The sequence below is a fragment of the Macrobrachium rosenbergii genome, chromosome 55, assembly GCF_040412425.1.
Source record: "Macrobrachium rosenbergii isolate ZJJX-2024 chromosome 55, ASM4041242v1, whole genome shotgun sequence".
Taxonomy (NCBI): domain Eukaryota; kingdom Metazoa; phylum Arthropoda; class Malacostraca; order Decapoda; family Palaemonidae; genus Macrobrachium; species Macrobrachium rosenbergii.
In genome coordinates this window covers 62,591,985-62,617,321 of record NC_089795.1, presented here as the reverse complement: position 1 = coordinate 62,617,321, position 25,337 = coordinate 62,591,985, and the positions used below count along the sequence as shown (strand labels likewise).

At 36.5% G+C, this 25,337-nt stretch overlaps 1 protein-coding gene across 4 annotated transcripts in view; it reads right to left on the bottom strand.

The window, feature by feature from the left end:
* LOC136835334 (uncharacterized) overlaps window positions 1-25,337 on the bottom strand; it is a 188,402-nt gene that overhangs the window by 64,243 nt on the left and 98,822 nt on the right. For all 4 annotated transcript variants that reach the window (XM_067098695.1, XM_067098696.1, XM_067098692.1 and 1 more), the window contains exon 2: window positions 15,273-15,356. In XM_067098695.1, coding sequence (XP_066954796.1) covers window positions 15,273-15,356 — 84 coding nt within the window. The remainder of the gene's footprint in view (window positions 1-15,272; window positions 15,357-25,337) is intronic.

Below are 25,337 nucleotides of genomic sequence, written 5' to 3'. Positions count from 1 at the left end.
GTGCCTCGTCCTTTATGTTTCAGCAAATAAGCCTCTGAATGCCCGAATTTACATAAACAACCAAGGTTCATTATGTGCTTATGTAGGCCAAGCATCAAATATCACTTGATACTTATCTCTTTGACCTAAATGACTGATACGGATAAATAAGCTAATTTTTGATGAGCTGATATTCAGCTTATATTATCATCAACAGTATCATCATCACCATAATCATATATATTTCTAGTTCATGGCACAGGGTGTCTACTATTGGGCCATTATGGTTTATAATTTTCTTAAATAGATGGCACCTCCATGTCATAACTACTTCTTGAATAGACATACCAATCATTTCTACGTTCAACGCCTCCTCTACCGTCCCACAACCTTTAATTCTTTGGTAACTTTACAATGTTTTTGGTGCATCATAGTCCCATTAATCTATACGTATATGTACGCCCTTACAAACAATATGACGATGTGCCATACAATGAACAAGTAAACGATATCTTAAAAGTGACTATTCTGATGAATAAAATAGTGGGAACTGACTGGACTCTTAGTTGTTAAACTGAGATGTGAAAGAAACCTTGGCAATAACACTTGTGTTTACGCACTGATTATGTGGACTGCGTCGATGAGTTCTGTAGTCAGCTTTTCCGAGGCGTCACAAGAGCAGCTCTTGTATTTTGATAACAGGAGCACTTGCTCAAAAAACATATGAAAAAGTGAGTCCTACCTACCTTCATGATTAGATCAGTGGTCATATACTTATTTTGTATATAAGCAGCCACTGCTTTCTGTATGTACTCAGATTTTCCTTGGATATAGTAACTGTAAAGAACACCTTTTTTAATGAAAAAGACAGATTATTTAATACTTGTGTATAATCACTTACATGACTGTAGAATGCAGTCATATCAAAATCTTTTAGTCACTACTTATCATTCTGGCTGATGGGAAAACTTTTTAAATGATCATCGTACAGTATACCCTACAAGGTGATTCTTGTAATCAAACGCATTAAAAGGGCAGAAGATGGGCTATATTTAACCAAAGGGCAGGTACGTATAAGGCCGATTGCTTTTAAAATAAAACATACATTTACTGACAATGACTGATTAATTTCTTTGAGGAAGAATTACGTCCAGATTGGACTTCCTTTGTGACGCATTTAACGACTCCGAGATGCTTCCTGGTTCAGGTAGGTCATGAAGTCATTGCTATGATAAGATTAAGCAATCTGTCTAGGTCGTAACGTCAAGAAAACGCAAGGAACAGCCCCAACGCACTCCTTGTCTCCCAGGCAAACTTGTTTGGGTCTGTCACTAAAGATAATCCCGTATTATTTTTTAGGTTCGTTATTCCAAAGTACACTTTTAAATCTGAATAATAATAATACTAAAAACAAGAACATGAGATTTTAGACCCTGTAAAATTATTTCTGTAATTCACAGCTGTTTCTGAATACGAATGAGTTAGTCTTGAAGAATATACATTTAACTTTAATTTTTCTATTCAAATTGCAAGAGATACTTTCAAGAGAAGATCTAGCTGTCTCTCTTGCCCCTACCAAGGTAAAAAAAATATAGATTAACCGATACAGTTATCACTGCAAGGTTTTGAAGTAGAAAATGATCAATCTCTCCACATTTTCTTTATATTTTGTGGTTTGTGAATTAATACTACGCGAGTTTCATTGGAAGCGTAATATTTGTGGGGTGGGGCAATAATACTCTCTTTTCCAATTTCATCTTTTCTTTGTCGTTTATGGGTTAATAACTTGTGCGACTACGCAACTTTTACCATCCCTGATACATACGGGAGGGAGGGAGTGCCAGTCACGCTTAATAAAGCGGTGCAGCTTGTCTTTGAGGTTTCTTTACTCGTCTTCTTCATGAATCTCGTATAAACTATACCAGCTTTCCCCAGTAAGATGACATTTACGTGAGAAGCGAGAGGGAGAGAAAAAAAATTAGTTTTATATAGATAGTATTGCACACGCAGTAACAAGGGAGAGAAAAATAACTGAGACAGACTTGCGGTAGACTAAGATTTACTTTTAAGAGAAGAGAGCTGTAGCAGATGGCGGCTTTATGACCAGAAAGCGATTAAAATGAAATATATGTAACTTTGCAATGGGCAGACTGACTGTCAATCGGACATTTGTATAGATTGTATGCATTCTGCGTCAATTGCAGACAGAAATGTGGTAGGCAGATCTGGCCTCTCACTTTTTTTTTTTTTTATTCACCCGTCTGTCACCTTAACTTGCATCATACAATTTTGAAAGAAAGCATTTGCTTCGGAGGAGCGTTGGCCTTATTCATGTGTGTGACCATTCAGATACGGATGTTCCGCGAACAGATTATTTCTTGCTTACTTGGTCATCTAATAGAGGGTCTCTTCATCTGTTGAAAGTGAAAGGAAGGGCGAGTCTGTGATAGCGCTTTGACGGATGTCTGCATTAAACAAAAAGAAGGAAAATCTTTAAGCAAGAAAAATTCGAATAAACTTTTGGCAAAAGAATATGAAAATGGGGTAAAATGCTATGGAAAATAAGAATCATGTTCGAAAGTGTTCAAATGTATTCTCATATCTGTTATTTGACACCGCTTTGAGATATTTTTCACGCCTTAGTAGCTATAGTCGGTGAAAATGGCTTTCTTTTAGAGATTCAGCAAATAATTCAACATCATGTCAGTGAAAGGATATTTGGAAAGTAATAAGCAAATAGAATCCCAGCTTTCATTCTCCAGGTCATTGTCAATGTAGCTACCACAGGCTATACTCAACGAGTGTATTCCCCGCTTGATTTCGTTAGCCAGTTACAAACCGAAAAACTTTGTCATTTTCTTCATGTCTATGGTACAATAACAGCATGCTCATTTAAAAATCAGTTCATTTCTGTTTTGCTTCCTCGTATCTTTGCTACCATTTATCTAAGTCCTTGTCTAGTTTAAAAAAAAAGCTATTTTGTTAGATATGAGTGAGTCTCTCCTGTGTAGGCGAATTTACCTCGTAACCCGAAAATTAAGAGGGCGCTTATTGCTTACGTAGGTAACATGCTTATTACTGGCATCGAAGTATCCTTACATTTTCTTAAATATTTTCATAATTTAATCGATTTACCAGAGAATTCTCAAAGAACTTGGCAGAAGTCCAATAACTTCTAAACGTAATCAGTCGATGATGAGACAGCAAGTCATAATATTAACCCAGAATTTCAACCCAGTATTACATGATTGGCTGAAGATAATAGAAGACGGTTAAAATATAAAAAAAAGAAAGGTGAAGAAAAATGGTTCTACGAAGTTATTTTCGCACTGACCGTGAACTCATAATGAAAATAGAAGCTATGAATGTTTTTGTGCGATAAACATCAATACAGGTGCGTGGGTTGACTTACTGTTGGATGACGAGGAGAAAGGCCGAGTCGTTTTTCTACGAGCGCGTTCAGTTTTTATCAGATAAACCATTTTTATATCGGTTATCTCACGTGGCAGTCTACTTTGATGAATTCGTATTGTTATTTGCTCCTAGGACAAAAGGGAAATGCAAGGACAATGAGCTTGATGAATACTCACCCACCCGCCCACTCCTAAAAAAAAACAGGACTGGCGTGCATATTTCCTAGATGGCGAAAGAGGTTTTCAGTTTACGGACCAATTAATACTCTTCTGAAATTTGCTTAAATTAAATACAATTCATCCCTGACCTCATTCGCCAAGTATATTGATATTTACTTCTTGAAAAATGACTGTATTACTCAAAAAGGGCAGCATTCCTTTCCCAATGTCGGCTTTCACACGCCAATAGTGTTTAACGTTCATTTTCAGTCTAGGATTGCATTTAACGCGGTACAAAAATATTATCAGATACACCATAGGTATTGTGAGGAAGTGACCAAGAAGGTGAAATTTACTATGAGAGAGAGAGAGAGAGAGAGAGAGAGAGAGAGAGAGAGAGAGAGAGAGAGAGAGATTCTCGGCGTTTTGTTGCTATCATCTGTGAAAGCAATAGGATCTATCAAGACACGTGATGGGCCCCTTCAACAACCTTCGCTCCCTGAGATAGTAGAGAGAGAGAGAGAGAGAGAGAGAGTTTTTGACCTAACAAATCACGGCATGACCTTGTGGGTATGAGAGTGAAAGTTGTCAGGCAAACAAGCGTAAAACGCAGTATAATCAGAACGTGACACTGTTTTTATTGCGGGAAATTCTGTTGATAAATACTGTTGTTTTCTTTTCTGTTCGGCTGGAAATGGTGGCATGAGCAGACATTATGAATCTGCGTACATTGTACGAAAGTATTGTTAATTAGTACGGTAATTTTCTGTGTTTTTACTGTTTTGCTCTTTAGATACTCCGCCGAGTACTTTCTTTCATGTCAAATGGCAGTCTTAACAAAAGCTGAGCAGCTGCGATCACAAATTACTTGTAATTATCTCCCGTTCTTTTATTTCCCGACTAATATGAATATTCATAGATAGAAAGTAAGGCATTTGCATGCCTTGTTATCATTCTGCCTGCATATGCAATTCTGATGAAAGATGTGAAAATGGGTTCTTTGTCTCTGCATTTCCCCGGAAACAGCGGCACCTTCAAAGAAGCCTGGTACAAAGTGCCATTTTTATTGCTAATCAATAATGGCACCAGCGACCCTGATTACTGAGACCTTCTTCTTGACGATATACTTGTGGCCTGCGGCGGATGCAAGTGAAGTCACTATAGGCGAGGCATCAAGATTTCATATTGATACCATATACTTACAAAAAATTTATAATTGTTTCATCGTGCACGAAACTCTCTTGCAGCTATAGACACATCTATCGTTGGAAATTATACCTTGCCGATGACAGTAAAGGCTGCATTAGGTTGCACCTGCAGGCGGCGTTAAAGTAACGTCGAAAAAATGCACTGTACCGGCTTGTAAGGTCTCTTTTGGCACTCAGAGCAAATGTTATTTTTTTTTATTATGAATTAACACTGCAATACTTATAATGAACGCATAAGAAATAAGACTTAATGATTAACAAATATGTCATGGTGATGGTTCATCTGTTATTTTTTTCTGAGGTAACGAACTCAGTACATGCTGGGTAAAAAATACGGTTATTATTATTCAGGACAAGACTCAAATGAATTGCATTAATTTTGTGACGGTCCTTTCTAGGTGTTTTCTTTTTCCCCTCCTCCCTCTCTCGCTTCTCCTCACAGTCCACATCATCATCATCAAGTTTGTTATGTCACCAGCTCTTTGTACTTTCATATGAGATACTGTAGACTGGATTCCTGAATATTTTATCCCTAAGAAAAAACGATCCCGTAATCAGAAGTAATGACAATGGGGGATATAGATAAAGGGTGGCGTTTCGTGTGAGTCAGAATATAGGCTACCAAATTAAGGAACCACAATCGAGAAAGTAAAGTAGTGCATAACGCACCCAGAACAATAACAAAAAACGCTATCTAGGATAAAATAAAAAAAAAAGGCGAGTGTACCCAGAGTTTTTAACCGGACCCACCAACTCACGGGACAGCTTGCTGGTTCCGGTACTTAAATGTGGCTCCCCCAAAGTTAATGCCCCATCACGTACGCTCACCCATGGTCCCTTCACGGATTATTTGTTGTTATTTGCCAACCCGATCTCCTGCTCAATGAACACCCTGTAGACCAGATTGCTTGATACGAGTTCTTTTCATTTTTTTTAACCCTGACACCTACTGACTTACACCGAGTCTCCCTGTTAGTTTTAAAGTATACAGTAAGTAACCTACCCCGGACTTATTCTTGATCTATGACTGATTATTTAATTGATTATTGGGATTTTTCTGGCGTCACTTTTGATCTAGAATTTGCTAACCAATCTCTAAGACGTAAATCAAAACAAAATCCAGCTTGATAGTTGCAGAAGCGAATACATGAGTTAACGAAAGAAGTTTTTTAATATTCCAGTAACTCAAAGAAAAGGGCAGGCAAACCGAGAATCTTTTCTTCTTGTGGTTGTAATAAGTCAATATTTGCTCCTACATGCCTTATCTAAGCAAGAATCTACTTCTATATGTTTCACCGAAGGCACCATTTGCGTTTGCAATTTCGCTGAAGTCAATATTTATATTCTAGAAAACGCTACTTATTACCCGTCAATCGCCGATTTTTTTTTCATAAAAGTATGTAAGCCCCATTATTTTCACTGTATTCATTAGTAGTAATTTTTAATTTTTCACGATTTCACAATTACTAGGATGAAGCTTGGACATGGCATCAACCGACCGCTAAGGCGCGGTCAAGAATATTTGATACTGGAATCTTCTCATGGTACGACCCTTTTCCTAGACTACCCTCAAGCTAAATGGCCTTGTATGTTTTGGAGCCTCATCAAAAATTTCGGTCCTTTGCTGATTTTTCTCAAATAACTCTGCAAGACCAACTTTATGGATGTATCCATATATATATATATATATATATATATATATATATATATATATGTATATATATATATATATATATATATACAATATATATATGTGTACATAAAATACATATACATATGCATAAACACATACATATATACACACACATATACACACACATATATATATATATATATATATATATATATATATATATATATATATATATATATATATACGCCTACATGTGAGTTGCTTGTCTTAACTTGCATAACGTTAAGAAAGTGAACAATTTTGTTACTGCACTTTCAGTGAGATGATTTATCATTAAATTACGAAATCTGGAAAACTCATAGTTTTACATTCTTTTAAAAATGTCTCTTGGTTATTTAATGTCAGTTACGGTATACTGTATAATACACAGCAAAAGTTGAAAGACGTAAAGCCAAGCAGCACCATAGAGGAGATATTTAAATCCATGAGTCTTCTGACTCTGCGACAATATTCTGCCTAATTCACTTATTGTTTTCCTTATTTTTAGAGCACTGCTTTTGCCAGAACATTTGAAAGTGGTTATTTTGTACCATGAATGCTTTTCTTTGGAAAATTTGACTAATAAAATAGTCACCTTTACTGTTTTCTTTATGGGTTCTTATGTGAAAGTTAAGACAGTTGGGGCAGGGGGCAGTGGGGGAGACGCACAAGGATAAAAACTTCCAGAGAATTTTTCACCTTACTAATTTTTTTTTTAACAAATCAGGGTCAAACTAGGCATGTACTGCAAAGGTTTGGATTTTTGGTCTAAATTGTCTTAATGCAAAATAAACTTTCCTCTAACGTAAGTTAGAAAACATATACCTCAGAAGCTACAAGGGAATTAGGGTTAGATTTTAAACCCTAAGGAAGAATAATTTCAGTTGAAATGTTCGATTTAGCCATAAACGCTAAATTATATATAACTCAAAACGCAATAAGGGATTTATTGCCTTATCTATATTTCATTAAGTCAGCATCAGAGTACGGCAAAGTTAATTAGTAAAAGTAGGTTTGAAATATCTCCACTACCTTGAAGCCTTTATCCATCCAACAAGCAGCATATCAAATTCATATGATTTTATGCAATGCAACCCTTTAATATGTATGTCATATTTTATTTCAGAATGATGTCGCGGCATTGGCAGCCATTACAAATATTCTTCTTTGGTATGTTGAGTTTCCAGCGTTCCAAGTAGATATTTCCTAATAAATAATAATTGTCTTTTAAATTATTTTTGGCTCTGGTTATTCGGAATTATTTTTATTTGCTTCACTGGAATATTACTAGTTTTTCTTTTGGAAACAGTTGAAAATGAATAATGACTTTTAACGAAGATTTACTGTAAATAGTTTTAGTCTCATTCAGTTTTTATTGAATACTTCTGTTTAATCGAATTGTACCTTTAATTACAGGTTTGATACTGGGAATGGTTTGTAGTGACAAAAAACCTGCAGTTAATGAAACCACCAAATCACCAGACACTACCAGAGTAGCAAAATTAGGTAATATCTTCGATTTTAGTGGATCGTTTGGTTCCAGGCTTAGGACAATGCAGTCGGATGAGTCATCGCAACATGCAGTCATCAATGCTGAATTCCTCCTCGGTCTATTCAAGAACGAGACAGATCTGGGGAATAGTGGAAAAGCAAAAGGCAGTATAACAGCTGAAGCTCGGGATTTCACTGGCATTGGAAGGCCTAAAACCTTATTACCGCCGGACCAGAAGCGACGAAGAAGGTTATTCAAGAAATCTCATAATAAGACTCAGGAGCACCAGTTGTCCAATCCAAGTTTGTTTGCTAGGGAAGGAGGTGCTAAGGAATTTGGCTCAGACTTAAGTATGAAGTCACTGTTTCCCCAAAGGATGAAAGGTGGACGTTCATTTTCTATATCGACGACGAAGAGGCCACTAACATTGGCACCCTCTGTTATCATAGTATCTCCTGATCTGGAGACATGAAACTAGCTGGGTTAGTTTCCAGTAATGAATTTAAAGCCCTTAAGAAGGACCAGTTTCTTGATCATGCTTCGCCAATGGAAATTTTGAAAGTTAAAGAGGATCTACCTGTAAAAATGCTTGAGGAAGAGGAAAAACTCCCTCACCACACTCAGACTTCTTCACTGAAAACTGAAAATATATTCAATAACATCAAGCTTGAGGAATATGGACTTTCTGAAGAGGATAATATGGCTCTTTATGTAGAGAGCTCTTACAATCCAACCTACACAGTGCCTTCAAGATCAGTTTTGCGTAATCTCGAATTCAGGAAACATACTGTTTCACCCCCTGACGGTGGGGTTCAAGAAAGGAGTAATGATCGTGGTTTTCAGCAAGCAAGACACATGATCTCATCTCCAATACCTGACATTCTGAGACTCTCACCAACATCTTCATCTTTCATTCACCCAACATCACCACCTCCTTACTTTCATGCAAATTCCTTGGCTCTTGGTGAAAGTAGCAAAACTACAGTTTCTGGGAGGCCCTCACTGAGGCCTCATGTTTCCAATGATGTGCGCATTGACCCACTGTCATCAGAGCCTAAGTTTCGTGGAACATTAAATAACCAGTTTTCACGACAACCAACCCTGGCTCGTGATTTGCATCAGAACCAGTTCTCAATAAGACCCCTTGTGCCGCATGAAATTCAACAACACTTTCCATTAAGGCCTCCCCCACTTCCTAATAAGCATTTCCCTTCAAGACCTTTAGCCCACAGAATACACCAGGATCAATCTCATTCAAGATCTCAAGGAAATGATTTTTCACTGAACCATTTATTATCGAAACCTCCTATCAGGGAAGCATTTGGAGAAAAATTCTCTGTAAAACCAGCACTCCACCATGTGGTTCGTGACCAGATTACGTTACGTCCTCCAAATCCCCAAAACATTCATCGAAACCAAATCACAATAAAACCATTATCTCATGATATAGGTCAGAGCATCTCTCCAATAACAAATATTCCGTTCTCTCATGATGTTCATCACGACATTTTAAAAGCCTCCAGAAGACCAGATGTTTCCTCGTCCAAGTCTCCCTTCCACCCTGCTTCCCACTTAACCCAAGAGCCACTGAGAACATATAAATTAAGCACCCTGCCACCTGGCCTGTCTTCATCGCCTACGCCCACTACTCCAGTATCCTTACGCCACCAAGGAAAGACACTTTTGCCACCAACTCCAATAAATAACCCTTCCAATACAATAGAAAATTCACATCAAAAGGTTTTATCTTATTCTTCTATACCTCCGCTTTCATTGTCAACCACTCTACATCCTTTTTCTTCCCCAGTGACAACAGGCCCACTGGATTTGCTGCCTCACTCAGAGCTAGCTTCAACTCCCATTGGTCACCTGGCACCACCTTATGAAATGCTTTCCACAGAATTCTTTCATGATCGTGATCACCTGACTGAATTAGCTGGCCCTCCATCAGTAATTCGTTTTACATTCCAGCGCAGATCTTTCTCCTCCTAAGCCTGGCTATTGATGCCCAGCTCATATCGCAGGATGAGGTGGTGTCTATTCCACCTCTGTCCCTTCCATTAAATTACAACTTCCAGACTCAAGTCCCTGTTCCTCATCCTGCAGATTCTCCCATTTCCATGAGTCTTTAAGGCTCCCCTTCGCCCTCTTACACCAACTCCTTCACGATATCATCCTCCTCTTATCTCCCTCGTCTCCCCTATTTTCTACTTTTCCCCACCTCCCATTTTCCTTCAGTCCTCCCCCTTTCTCTTCTACACATCCTCCCTCTTTCCATTCTACATCTTCCCACTCCTTCTCGTTTTCCTCTTCCTCCTCCTCCTCCTCCTCCCTTTCCTCCCCTCCTCCTCCTCCCACTTCTTCTCCTCCTCCTGCTTCCTCTCCCTTATTCTCCTCCTCCTCCTTCCTCCTTCCCCTCCCCCTCCCCCCACTTCCCTTCTCCATACCCCTTCTTTCCATTCTACAACCATTCCCTCCACCTCCTCCTCCCATTCCCTTCTTCACTTCCTCCCTATTTCCATTCTACATCCGTCCACTCCCTCCGCCTCCACCATTTCCTTCTTCACCTCCACCCTCCTTCCCTCCTCCTCTTCCTTTTCCTTCCTTGCCACCTCCCCTTCCTTCCCTCCTCCTCCTTGTATCCTACATCTCCTTTACCTTCTACTCCACTTCCTCTTCCACCTCCTCACCTCCTTTCCTAATCGTCTTCGTCCTCCACATCAGATAACCATCTTCCTCTGAAACCTCAAGGACAGTATGAGAGAGGCCTCTAGATATCACAGTTACCCCAAACCCTAATTTTGGTGTTAAATATCCCAGTGGTCATTTCAACCCCTGCCACTTTTGGACCAGTAGATACCGTTCTGAACCCCAGACCCATTTTCCCAACCCTTCCCCACCCCCTAAGCCTGTCTTTGTTCCCAGTAGTCAAGGCATCCCAGCATACAATAATCACCCACCAGGCAAACAACTGGAGCAAACCACCTCGTCCTGATCACTTCAAGGTTTCTAACAAGAATATGGGAACCCTTTAAATAATGAGGTAAGGTTGTTGGCATATCTTGTTTTTCAAAGGAATAAGTCAAGAACTCTGAGTATTGGTTGAATTAGGCATGGCGAAATAATTATATACACAAGACTGATACTTCGCTTTTTGAATCAACTGTAAAATCAGTTAATTTTCTACAGTGCACTATTATTCCTGTCATTACCTTTTAGCATTAGCAAAGTTGCAACCCCTAGGTGGGAAAGCAAAATGCTACAAGATTAAAATTTTAATAGAAAAACAGCAAATTGCAGAATACAAGATGCAAATGAAATAACAGAAAAAACAAATGAGATACAACAGCAGTTATATTATGAAACGACACTCATGAACCTGTTCAACAATAATTGTACTGTTTGAACTTCTGACGTTCAATATATTTCTGTATATATATATATATATATATATATATATATATATATATATATATATATATATATATATATATAATATACACGAGTATGTTCAATAAGTAATGAGAAACTGTCAGGAGAGACACTATTTATTTTCATAAACACACAACTTTTGTCTCCTTCAAAATAATTGCCTGTCGCAGCTACACACTTCTGCATACGTCTCTTCCAATCCTGAAGACCTCCTCAAAGTCCTTTTCAGTAGTCCCTTCAGGTAACTTTCCGATGCCTCTTTCAGCTCCTCTGTTGACTGGAATCTGGTTCCCTGAGGCTGTCTTTTTCATGCGTGGAAACAGGAAGAAGTCGCAAGGGGCTGGGTCAGGGCTGTAGGTGGGTGTTGTACCACTTTCATTCCCCTGTCGGCCATCCAGGTGGTCACCAACGTTGACTTGTGGCATGGAACCACCACTGACCACTCCTCCACTCCTCTTCGGTCAGAACTGTCTCTACTGCTGCCAATACTAATACCAACAGCTTCAGATAGCATCCTCACAAACATTCGACGGTCTTGCATCACTAACCTTTGCACTTCCTCAATGTTTTCCTCCTCCTTATGCACTTTCGGTGCTCCAGATCTGGGTTCATCCTCAACCTGTTCATTTCCGTCAGAAAGTCTGTTAAACCACCGATAGAAACTTGCTTGGCTCATCTGTTCATCCCCCATAGGCCTCCTTTAACATTCCATAAGCTTCTTGTTTGGTTTTCTTAAGTTTAACACAAGATTTGATGGCAACGTTTATCCATGTTTCCCTGCATTTTGACAAAGTGTTCACAGATTGGCAAACCAGATCAGACTGGTTCCACCACGTTCACTGCTGCACTCAGACCTACAAATATAGAAAGTTGCCAGTTTGTCATTTTATAGAATATATGTATGTGTACTTCACCATGAGGTAGTATTTGATCAAACCATATTTAGTGTCTTGCCTGACATTTCTCATTACTTATTGAACATACCTCGTATATATATATATATATATATATATATATATATATATATATATATATATATATATATACATATATATATATATATATATATATATATATATATATATATATATATATATATATATATATATATATATATATATATATATATATATATATATATATATATACAATGTTAGATCACAGTAAAAGACATTCATGTACACTGATTATATATATATATATATATATATATATATATATATATATATATATATATATATATATATATATATATACATATATATATATATAAAATGTGATTTCAGTGCAGTTCTCCCTCCTTTCCGGAATTATATATATATATATATATATATATATATATATATATATATATATATATATATATATATATATATATATATATATATATATATATATATATATATGTATATATATATATATATAATCAGCATGAATGTCTTTTACTGTGATCTAACATTGTACTATGAGGATAAAAATGCCCATTAATGCACTATATACACGTTGCAACCATATATTTCGACACCAATACTCCTGTATTCCTGATCGCTGGTGAAATGTGGACAAATGGTAAGTAACAAGAGTATTTACAATGCATATGCAAGTGTGGCAATAGGACGTTGGTGGTATGTACATCTCCACTGACCTCGGATGGAAAAGAAGTCATTTCCTTGTGTTTTGGTCCTCATTAATTCCCTCCTGTGTATCTGGTGGGCGTATCCACTGGAACACCAGTGGCTGTAGTATGGGCAGTCCCCTTTCCCCCCCACTTCTAGCAAACCTTTACATGGAACATTTTGAAACGGAAATTTTGCCGTCTATCACATCCCTTGATATCATCTGGCTTACATTCTGGGACATTAGCTGGGGAGATTAAAATGAATTTTCACACAAACTGAATTCACTTGTCCCGATCATTAAACCCAAAACAAAAGGGAAAAAAAGAAGGTAAATTTCCGTACCCAAACGTTCAATCACAAGAGAACTGAATAAATACACCTTTACTGTAAAGATCATAGTTGGCTACAGTCTATTTCTCAGAGGGCTTAGGATATATTCAAATGGATATTTACAGGAAGAATTCAATACGATCCGTCAACATCTAATGCAACTGCTCTACGCAGCGTACATTACTGAGGGGGCTATCAATAAACTAAACAAAATATACTACAGCGGTCCCACAAAAAAAAACAAATAGATTTTAACAACTAAATAAAACTTCTTTACATCGAAAACATCAAAAAAGCAGCAGAACACCTCGAACCTAACAATCAACTTATTTTTCACTGCCCAAAGTACTCATTACTGTATACTTGAATAAAAAAAAGGAAGCAGACGCCGGTGTTTATAAGATTCCATGCAGTAACCTTAAACCTTAAGCTGGTTTTCAAAAGTAGCTGAACATACAAAAGGAAGACGCTGGAATCTGCCACCATCAGTGAAAATAACAATATGAGCCAGTGAAGAAGACATTGGAAATCTGATTTCCCTGACAAGTTAATCTTAAGGTATATTCTCAAACAGGTGTTCCAGCAGATACGGCCGGCAAACTCAAAACGTGCGGGAGTTAAGGAGCAAAACACATGGGTATGGCCACTTTTCCATCCCGGGCCAGTGGATATCTAAATACGAACAACGTCGATCCTGCATATGCCTTATAAATACTCTTGTCACTTACCGTTTGTCCACACGTCACCAGTGATCAGGAATGCCATATATCGATATTCAAAATATATGGTTGCAACGCGTACACAGTATTTTATGGTTTTTTCCGTCTTATATATATATATATATATATATATATATATATATATATATATATATATATATATATATATATATATTATCATTTATTTATCACACACACATATATATATATAGTATATATATACATATATATATACATATATATATACATATATATATAAATGACACACACACATATATACAGTATATATATATGCATACATACATATATAAATATGAATATATATATGAATATACATATATATATTACATATATATATATATATGTATATGTATATATATAATATATATATCTATAAATATATGTATTTACATATATATATTACACACACACACACACACACACACACACACACACATATATATATATATATATATATATATATATATATATATATATATATATATATATATATATATATATATACTGTCTATAAAGCTGTCTATAAATGACTGATAATGTGGTAGTCACAAGCGGTACTACCTGCAGATAGATGTTTGTCATCGCATGAAAACAGACATTCCAATAAGTTGATTAATACCCGGATCCACACTGCGGTGCTAATCAAAGTGATCTAATAAGACCACGCATGTCTACACGAATAATACTTGATAATCCAGTTATTAGCAGTATTTATTTTAAGTTGACAATAATCTAAATAGATTAGGCTGTGTCGAATTGGCATTACTGGGTCGCAGAACATTTTTTCTCTTTTTGGATTTGGCATTCTCTAGTAATTTCTCCTGAAAATGGGGATATAAAAACGGAAAGTGCTTATCCAAACGTTGCTATTAATCCTTTTGAGATTATTAATCTCCACAACTACTTGACAGGACAGTATTCTTTCACGTTTCATTGCTTTTACAAAGTCGAATTATGAAGGGTTTACAGTGCCTACATAATAGAGTACAGTTTTACTATCCAAAGAAAATAATTAAGAAAATAAGGATTAGCTATTAATAAAGGATAAGAAGCAGATGTGTGTGTAACTCACAACGTCTCCACACACTATAAGCTTCTGAATTAAAAAAAAACCACGATGAGCTTCAACTCCAGAAACCACGCTTGCTTATTGCCAACGCTTCATAATCGAATGATTAGTTTCACTGACAGATTGTTCTACATTACCAAGAACTGGCAAAATACTGACCTTGATTTCTTCCTTGGAAGGGCAGAAAGACATAAGTTCTGAAACTGGACGAGCTCGCACCGAGACCTGCCCGAACCATGCATTCTGTGAGAGGTGAAATTTGATTTACAACTAGACAAGAGTATATTCTACAACAAGATTACTTTAAACAAACTGAGTTTACAGGCATGGTTGAACTTGAGCAAGTAGAAAAAAAATAAGGATGATACCCAAAAAATAAAGCTGTGCGATTTTGAATGAGAAGAATTGATTTGAAATGATCGAAGGGAATGGGTCTCGATAAAGAAAACAGCGTTTGAGGGAAAATACCTCACCTACAACAACATCCATGCTCGGCAGTTTTCTCTATTGGGCTGATATTTGCATTAAACTAACGGACTCATACAGAATAGTCTGACAAATGAAAAGGAAACCATTCACACCTTACGAAAGACGCTGTTCTCGTACGAAATATCAACTGTTGAACTTCAGAGCAAGTTACACAACAAAAACAAAAGTAAAGATAACAAAAACTTCCGTGCCATTAATAGACATGCACCGTTTGAAACGTACGCATAGCAGCAGCATATTTGAACGATCTGCTCATTGCCAAGTTGACATTCATGGGTATTACGTAAATGTCACACCAGATAAAAGTATGATTCATCATACAAGCTCCTAAGTGCGGCATAAAAGATAAGTAAGCGCTTTCCTCCTTGCTAAGAGAATGGGTAGGGGAGAGGTGTTCCTGTGCAGGTGACAACTGAAAATAGGTTACCCTGACCTTTGCCTGACAGAGGGTCACGTAGGCAGAATGTAAACATTGGTTTCTAGAGGACGTGCGTCAATATTTTTTTTTCTTTTAACGCGAGGATTTAAAAAAGGATGTCAGAAGCAAGCTGTCATTCTTGAAAGGAATGAACTTGCCTCTCATAAAGAGGCATGTTAAATAGTTAAGAAACACAAAGGAAAGAGGGAAGAGAAAGAGCATCCACCACCTGGGAGTGGAAAAACTTTGGGAAAGCAAAACAGATTCCCGAAATTATTCTTATTTTATTTTTATTCGTATTATCGTATATCCTGGTACCACATCGTAGTTGCATACCCAAAAAGGATTACTACAATCAGCTTTCTTATATCCCGCCAGATGTTATTTATGGATAGATGAGTATCAGAATAGCCTAATCTAATAACAAGACTATTATTTTTAGTAAAGATTTATAGTATCACATAAACAAAAGATCTCTTGCAAACTATCACCTATTAAATATCGGTGATGCCTATGAACTCTTAAATGCGTAACTTGCAGGAAAAGAGAGAAGCTTCAATACTTACGTATGCATAGGAAAACATGGATAAAAGCAAACACACACACACACACTCACACACACACACACACACACACACACACACACACACACACACACACACACACATATATATATATATATATATATATATATATATATATATATATATATATATATATATATATATAGACAGACAGATACACTGATAGCCTATGTCTTATTATGCAGTATCTAAAGATTACAAATATTGAAATTCTGTTATTTCAATTACCAATATAATCATCTGATTTGTTATATAATCTCATCCCTAAAGTTGATTTCATAACAAGCAATGACCAGTGACTTCTAGTTTTAAAATTTTCACTATTGTAGGTAACAGTGAATTTGGATATCCGGAATGCTTTACCACGTTCATTGCAAAACGTTATATGTTGGCTACTAATTTTGGAGATTCAGCTTGAAAACCAACATCTAAAATTGCTTCATTATTGCAGCTCTTGATATCTATTTTTGTTAACAAGCTTAATTTTATTTTTGTCATTTTGTCTATAGGGTGTCATAGTACCTCAGTAATTCATACTGACGGAGGCGTGTTGACTATATCATAGTTTAGCTCTAAAACATGACATCGCTATAGAAAACGCAAAAGCTCCAACAATAATAGAGAATGATTTTTTATATCTCTGACATAGAAAACGAATGCAAAGTCAATAGGGCTCACTTTTATAATTGTGATTTTCAGATCACTGGCCGCATCTCCGGCATTCCTGGTGTGGCAAACGTAGATTACCCTGTCTACAGCTTTGTTCCAAAGACTTCTTTTACGTGTGTTGGCAGAGTTATTGGATATTATGCGGATCCAGAAGCAGAATGCCAGGTATTCGCTTTTAATGATGTTACCCCTCACATTTTGAACTGTTTGAGATCACTCCAATATCGTATCATCAATGAATACACCACTAATGTCTTGTACTGCTTTCCCTGTGTAATATGATGATTAAGTATTATTCCATACTTTCAATATATACATTTTCAGGTATTCCACATGTGTGAATTCGGAAACAGACACAATTCTTTCTTATGCCCGAACGGAACTCTCTTCAGTCAAGAGATCCTTACCTGTGATCACTGGCGTAATGTAGATTGTGAAAGGTCACAAAATCATTATCATCTCAACCAGAAAATCTACAGCGTTCAGGTGGGTAGTCTCTAAGTTTTGTCAGAGGAACCCAACAGCAGATCAGCGTCATTTACAATTAAAAAAAGAACTACTCAAATCAGTTCTTTTAGCAAATTTTACTTTTATACACCTCTTCGCGCGTACAGCATGTATGCGATTCATGTCTGTAATTACGTAGTGTTCACAGGAATATTTATGAAACCAACTGAAATGTTTCTATAAGTCTGTGTTGCCATGTTACGAATGAAGGCTTGTTTGATCAGAAGTTTATTATTTATAATTCAATAGATCAATGGGTGGAATTTGGTAGTGTGGGGATCGGTGGAGGTTGAAGGTGAGCAGAGTAAACCATATATCATCGTAAATACAATCTTTTTTGTAGGTAATTTTGACCTAATACGTAATATCGAAGATTTCAGGAATTTTACGTTAGTAATTTTGGAATAACTATCATCATCATTGCCTGCAACACCAAGTGACGCAAAGGATCGAGAAATGACGCCACTCGTGTCTTTCCTTGTGTTATGTCTTCTATAATAATTCTCTCATTCCAAGTCTCCCACATCATAGTTCTCATTTAAGTCGACCTTTTCGTGCAAAGGAGTCCAGAATCAGATGACACTATCCCCTGGGTCGGGCGAAGTACAGTACATGTTCAGGCCATCTCCATCTCCCTTTCATTAATATCTCATCTAAATAGGGAACTTCACTAGAGAGATCTACTCGGATTTTATTATTATTGATAGAAAATAGATAGATACCCAGTCTTTGTGTGGGAGTGCATATGTAAGTTCGCATTTCCCAGTCTTGATACTTTTCATTTCTTGAGCCCCTGAAATGCTTTACAAGCACAGGATTTGTAGGTTGCTTCTCAGCGGTCAGTTCAGACGACGCATGTACGTATTACTGGAGTATAAGGACTTTGAACATGAACCTCGATTAGATGAGCATAACAAGTTTTTTTAGGATTAGCGTTAATATGTCTTATCACGAAAGTGATTAAAGTTACTAAACAATAGGCGAACTGCGGAGAGTAAAAGTTAAGTACATCTTAGTTTAACCAGACCACTGAGCTGATTAACAGCTCTCGTAGGGCTGGCCCGAAGGATTAGATTTATTTTTACGTGGCTAAGAACCAATTGGTTACCTAGCAGTTTTCATATGATGTACAAGAAAAAAGGGCAATTTTATATAATACAACTACTGAAAAACATAACATTGGAAGGTTAACACCATTTGCACTACATTAATATATATATATATATATATATATATATATATATATATATATATATATATATATATATATATATATATATATATATATATATATATTTCCTTTTCCTTCAGAAAGATAACTGGTGAATGTCACATTGCAATTCTCAGAAAATATTTTTAGGATGACGTTGTTGGACCCATTCCGTTCCTACTATCTCCCAAGTCAAAAAGGAGTTCATTGTAATTTTCAGCTCTCGTTACAGCTGTACAAACTATACATCAACACTATACATATATATAATATAATATATATGTATACATATATATATTATAATATACATATATATATTATATATATATATATATATATATATATATATATATATATATATATATATATATATATATATATATATATATATATATATATACATATATATATATATACATATATATATATATATATGAGATATATATATATATAGAGAGAGAGAGAGAGAGAGAGAGAGAGAGAGATGATATAATGATGAATCGAGTCAAATTCTAAATATATATATATATATATATATATATATATATATATATATATATATACCATTTTCACAGGGCAATAAGGAAGCTGAACGTGTTGAATCTTTAGAAAAGTGTGCCATTCGAAATGGAGATGACAATTTCTTCTCAGATACCATAAAATTTACTAATGCAGTATGACTGAATTTTTTGTATCTAAAGTTCTAACCCGTTTAACTTCAGTTTCTATTTTGAAGGTTATGCTACAATTAAAAACTAACCGTACTACAAATACCTCCGTGTCGTAAGATTTAAAATGGGTCATGCTTTATGCAGGAAATAGAATTACTTCATTATCATCAAGGTTTAATTTTTGTTTATCTTTCAGGATAAGATATCGAACCCTTACAGGTGGAAGAAACACGCAAAAACAAGTTCAGACAAAGCATCGATAGAGAAACAGGAAGATAAACCGACCAAGGACATTCAGCCCTCAGATCATCATCATCCATCTTTCAACAGCACAGAGTCCAGACCGGAGAACAGTTCACCCTTGAAGAAGAACCCGCTGTTTATCATCACGCGCAGCAAGCCCCTCGGTAAAACGTTTGTGATAACGACAACAAGTTCGCCGATTTTCACTGAGTTTTTGAAGACCAACACTTCAATCACTTCTCCTCCTTATTTATCTACTTCTCCTCCCCTATCTTCTTCTACTTCTCCTCCCCTATCTACTTCTGCTTCTCCGGCCCTATCTACTTCTGCTTCTCCTCCCCTATCTACTTCTACCTCTCCTCCCGGTACCACAATACTCGAGGAAGTTGATTTTGGCCCCGTGGTCCAGTCCATGAAACCTCACATTGTTAATCCGTTAAAAGTTAAGCCCTTCTTACCTTGACTTGGAATGTTGTATATATAGAATGTTAACTGTTAAGTAATAACACTGGAAACGTTTACACATGTATCTTCTTACGCTTAACCTTGTTATCCAAATGTTTAAAGCCCAATAAATTGCTAAATTACGCCGCCCCAAAGTATGTTTTGTTGGCTATTTGTAGAATAATCAGATATTTAAAAAAATTAGATGTATTTATTACCGATATTTTATAAATTTAGTGAGGCTATCTGTTTGTGCACAAATGGTCTGAAATGATTAAGGGGTTTCAGTACGGCCTAACTGGTATAGTCTTGAAGTAATAGATAATGATAGCATATACATATGTAATGAAAAATAACATAATTTTATGTTCAGATGCAGCCTTCAATGTCAACATTCGTTAGAGAAAAAATGTGTAAAATTATTGCTTATCAAACTATCTTCTATGAATTTTTGGACAAAATAGTGACAATAAAATGTGTTATAAATATCAAATTAGTAATGGAAGGCAAATTTGATGGGTGTTTTAAGGAAGAAACTAATATAGACTTTTTATCTTAACTTAATATAATTGAATATTTTAATACGGTTATGCAAACGACCAATATTCAAAGGAAAAGTATGCCGATACAAATGAAGAAGAATTAGCTATAGGCTAATTACTATTTAGTGCAAAACGGATAACTTGAAAAAAGAAAACGCCAAGTTGTAGTTCGGCAAGTTTCAAAGTCAAGAAAACAGACCCGAAGAAAGAAACAAAGATAAATTTTAGGTATATTTCAAGACAGACTTAGTGAAATTTGTATCTGGAGCTTTCATAAATTTTGCAAACATATCAAATATAAAATCTTGCAACGGTGATCGTGACCGTTCAGAAAACCTCCAAGCCTCCAAAACTTGAAGAATTCGTATCCTATTGCAAGGAGAGAAAAAGTTCATCGAGAGCAACAAAATCTTTCAAAGAATCATTAGCAAATTGAAAAAGCATTATGTTTTTTTTTAACTGACTTTCCTACTCCGACTGCAGACCATTTTCCCATTTCCAGTTTACCATAAAATTATGACATGAGTTAATGTCTTCTGAAATCCGCTGTGTAATGCAAAGGAATGTGCTCTATTTTACAATTTCACGTGAGCAATGGTAAAATAATTACGTTTTGTAGAGTACCCCTGCAAAATGAAAAAGGGACATAATCACTCTTTGGTGGAGATGCACATATTCACTAAAGAATTATATATACAATGTTCCTCAAAACAGGTTAGTGAGTTTAATTATCATTTATTTCCAGTCTTTCTGTTTTTGCAGGATCAGTGTTAATACCTGAACCTCTTTAATGTCAATTCTATACGCCTAACAAACCGTTTTTGTGCATCTCTTTCTTCTCTCTTCTCTGTTTAGACGAATAACAGGATAAAGATTGTGAAAATATATAAGTAAGAAGGAAACTTTTACCTACGTTTTAGCTGAGGTTTTGAATTTGTACTTTTGAAAGTATGAATTTCACTGGAAAATTTGGCGCCCTCCCCACACAACTTAAATTTAAGATGTAAATAAGATACTTCTCTGATTTTTGTCAGAGTCTATGGAAGATTAGGCCTCCATTTCTAACCTCTCTCAACATTCTTGTTGATAACAGTACGTCTTAACTTGTACCTACATACACTCGTAATATTGTTAGTAGTCGACATTATACACACTTTTACTGGTGCATTATTGCTCAAGTGTTTGCAGCTCCCTTCACTGCATCGTTATCCTTTGTAGTACATATACTTGTTTTAGTTCAGTAGAGATGATCTATCGCCTGGGTAGGCTTGTCAACATTGTTACTGTAATATATTTTTAATAAAATTGTGTCATGTCAGAAGTTTTATTGATAGATGAAAGCACATCTGAAATCCTGTTATACCTTTTCTTTGCGTAAGACAACGTTGGAAATTAATTATTTCTGACGCGTTTTACGCAGGTTAAATTTTTGGACTCGCAACAGGGTAACTACCAAGCCATGATAATTCGGAGCTTGTAATTCGTGTAACCGAGACTCCAGTTTTACTTTTTCATCGGTAACATTTCTAATGGCTAAATGCAAATTGTAAATGGACCTTTCAATTTAGGTTGTCCTCTCAGTGAAGATCAATATGTTAAAATGGTAATGGTGGTATTCATATCAGCATAGGAATGACACCAACTGAGACAAACCCGTAATATAAAAGACAATCTAAAGCTTTAATTCATGTTGCTACATATACATATGTTTGAGGGAAATGTAAGGCCTAACTTGCGTGGTGGTACTGACTAGAGATAATTATATTTTTTTCTTGAGACAGAATAAGTGTCTGAATACTTCAGGACAAGTGTCCAAGGCTTTATGCTCTTGGTTTAGACCAAATATGAAATAGTTTTTGTTATTCCAAGTCTATAATACCAAGTTATATAATACTTATATGTACATCAGTGATGAATTATTAATAACAGGTAGAGACACTCGGGAGTGACGCCGTTTTACCCATATTTAGAATGGATCCCATCATCCAATAAAAATAAAAGCCACAGAGGAAATCACTGCTGACAATTCCTCTCAGTGGTTCAGGCTGAGGGAAAAATACTTGCCAAGTGAGAATAATCTAAAACATCTGCACAGAAAAGCCTAGATATACAAGGCACACAAGACATTTTGGTGATCAAAAGTTTTTCAGAATAACACGGAAAAGGGACATTGATCGTCAAGGATACGGGAAAAATCGAGCTTATTGGTTAAAGGATCTGATAATAAATATACAAATAATTATCATTCATCATTTGCTTAATTGATCCAAGAAGGCTATTGATCTGAATTGCAAGGTTCCTCAAAGTAAAGTGCTTATTTGTACAAGAATACAATAATTATGGGCAAGAATAAGATGGAAGAAGGAATAAATATAAATAAGTAATAATAAAAAAAAATAATATATAAATAATTAATGAATAGCTAAACTAAAACACAAGAACAAATGCTTTCAGATAGTACTGCAGACGCTTAAGCCTAAGAACATTTGCATCAACAACGAGCATAACACTGCCAGCAAGACTGTTCCACAGTTCTCCAGTAAATAAAACGATGAAGATCGTCTTAACTGACACTGTTAGGGTAATAAAAAAAAAAAAAACACACACACACATGCAGACATTTCGGGCAATTCTGAGCAGACTATAAACGTCCCGGGATGTTGTTGACATTCTAAAAGGTTGGTATTTGGCGCTCAGGATGGCATCGATTGTTCTTGATGCAGGGGCGACTCCTGAGGGTTAATGGATTAATAGAATTTCTATCTTAGTGTTCATCGACGAATGAAGGTTTTGAATAAATATGGCTTACATCAGATGTAGTTGTCTTCAATCGGGGCAAGTATCCAGGATTTCTACCGACTGTAGCAGATCAGGATGATCGAGGATTCCTTGATGCACCGTTTTATAATGAAAGGAAATTGCCAGTTTCTGTAAGGACTAAGACGGTCGTTTGGTTGTCATGCCGACAAAAGACTGAGGGCATCATCATGTGGGCATTCAAAGCTTTACACGTCATTCCTTTCCTGCGTATCTGGAGGAAGGGTTGGGTTACTCTTGATGAGTCATCGCTGCAACAATTCTTGCATTAAGTAACCACCGATATTCTGATCTGCTCTGAATTGTCCATCTGAAAAGAATTCGTATCCAGGCATCATCATATGACTGTTTTTTGACCTTGAAAAGGTCACGATTATTCCTGTATAACTGATGGACGAGATGATTCAGAATCAAATATTAAGGCAAATCTGGAAGGAAGCGTCCTGTACATGAGAGGTTATGCCAGCAGTTTTATGATATGGAGATGTGGCAGAGAAGCTCTCCCTGATCCTTTTCATAAGGCTGTTTCGCCTCTCCGGTATTGTAGAATGGTTTTATTGGCTGCTCTCTATCAGCAGGTCTTGAGATAACTATACTTATTCGTAGTTAGTCTGAGGGAACTTGCTTTACCCATTCAGTTAGCAGCTGGGAAAGTTGACACGTCAAGTTTATCATTGTGGAGTCTATCTTAAGATTTCGAGGTTCTCCCTAGTTGTTACGCTGACAATGGTGATTTCCATATAACGATGGTGTGTGTGTGTGTGTGTGTGTGTGGGATGGTGTGTGGGGAGGTGTGCGTTGGCTTGCCTAGGATCTTGCTGAAAACTTTTCCTCCTATACAACTCCTAGTTAGTAAGAAGGAAATCTAAGGGAGGCCCGTAACTACTCCCTTACTCTGCTTGTATAGGTGGCATTTGTGTATATTAAAGTGGGTCTTCTCCGTTCAAGCCGCCGGAAGGTTTTGGTCCAAATGCCAGGGTATTTCTAGGGTGTCTGGTTCCCGTATACTCAACTGGATGTATCCAGTCGTCACGTTAACTCACACGCTTGTGGAAAGACTTCTACGTCTAGGAATGCAATACTTCCTCGGAGGGGGAAGTTGGTTGACGACTGGAGTTGTGAGAAATTTTCCGAAAAATTTGCCAGTAGGGTAGGGCCTTCCACTGGAAGCGTGTAATTAGATTTTGAAACTATAGAAATGTAACTTAGGGGAAAAGGGAGCTTTTAGTGAGGTGGACTGCTCAACGTTAGCAGTGGTTTGTGGTCTAAGAACGCTCTTGTTGGAAATAGGTTCGGTTGCAGACAAATTTACTAGTGGTTAATTAGCTATACATTAAAGCTAACTAACCACAGGAGGAAGCTGTTTCTATTTCGACTTGATTGTTTGTCTGGTTGATGGCAGTATTCTGTGGGAAAAAAAATTGAGGGCTTTAGTAACACTTCACCGAAAGGTGATCCTCGTGACTAACAAGTGACTTAACTTTGAGAGACAACAAGAATATGTCTCTTTAGGAGAAGGGACGTATCTCTCTCGAATGCGGGATGATGAGTATGGCTCAGAGCCATGCGGAGTATCAAAAATAGCCCAGACCTACATCGACACCGAATGGGTCCAAGTAAGACTCGGCGC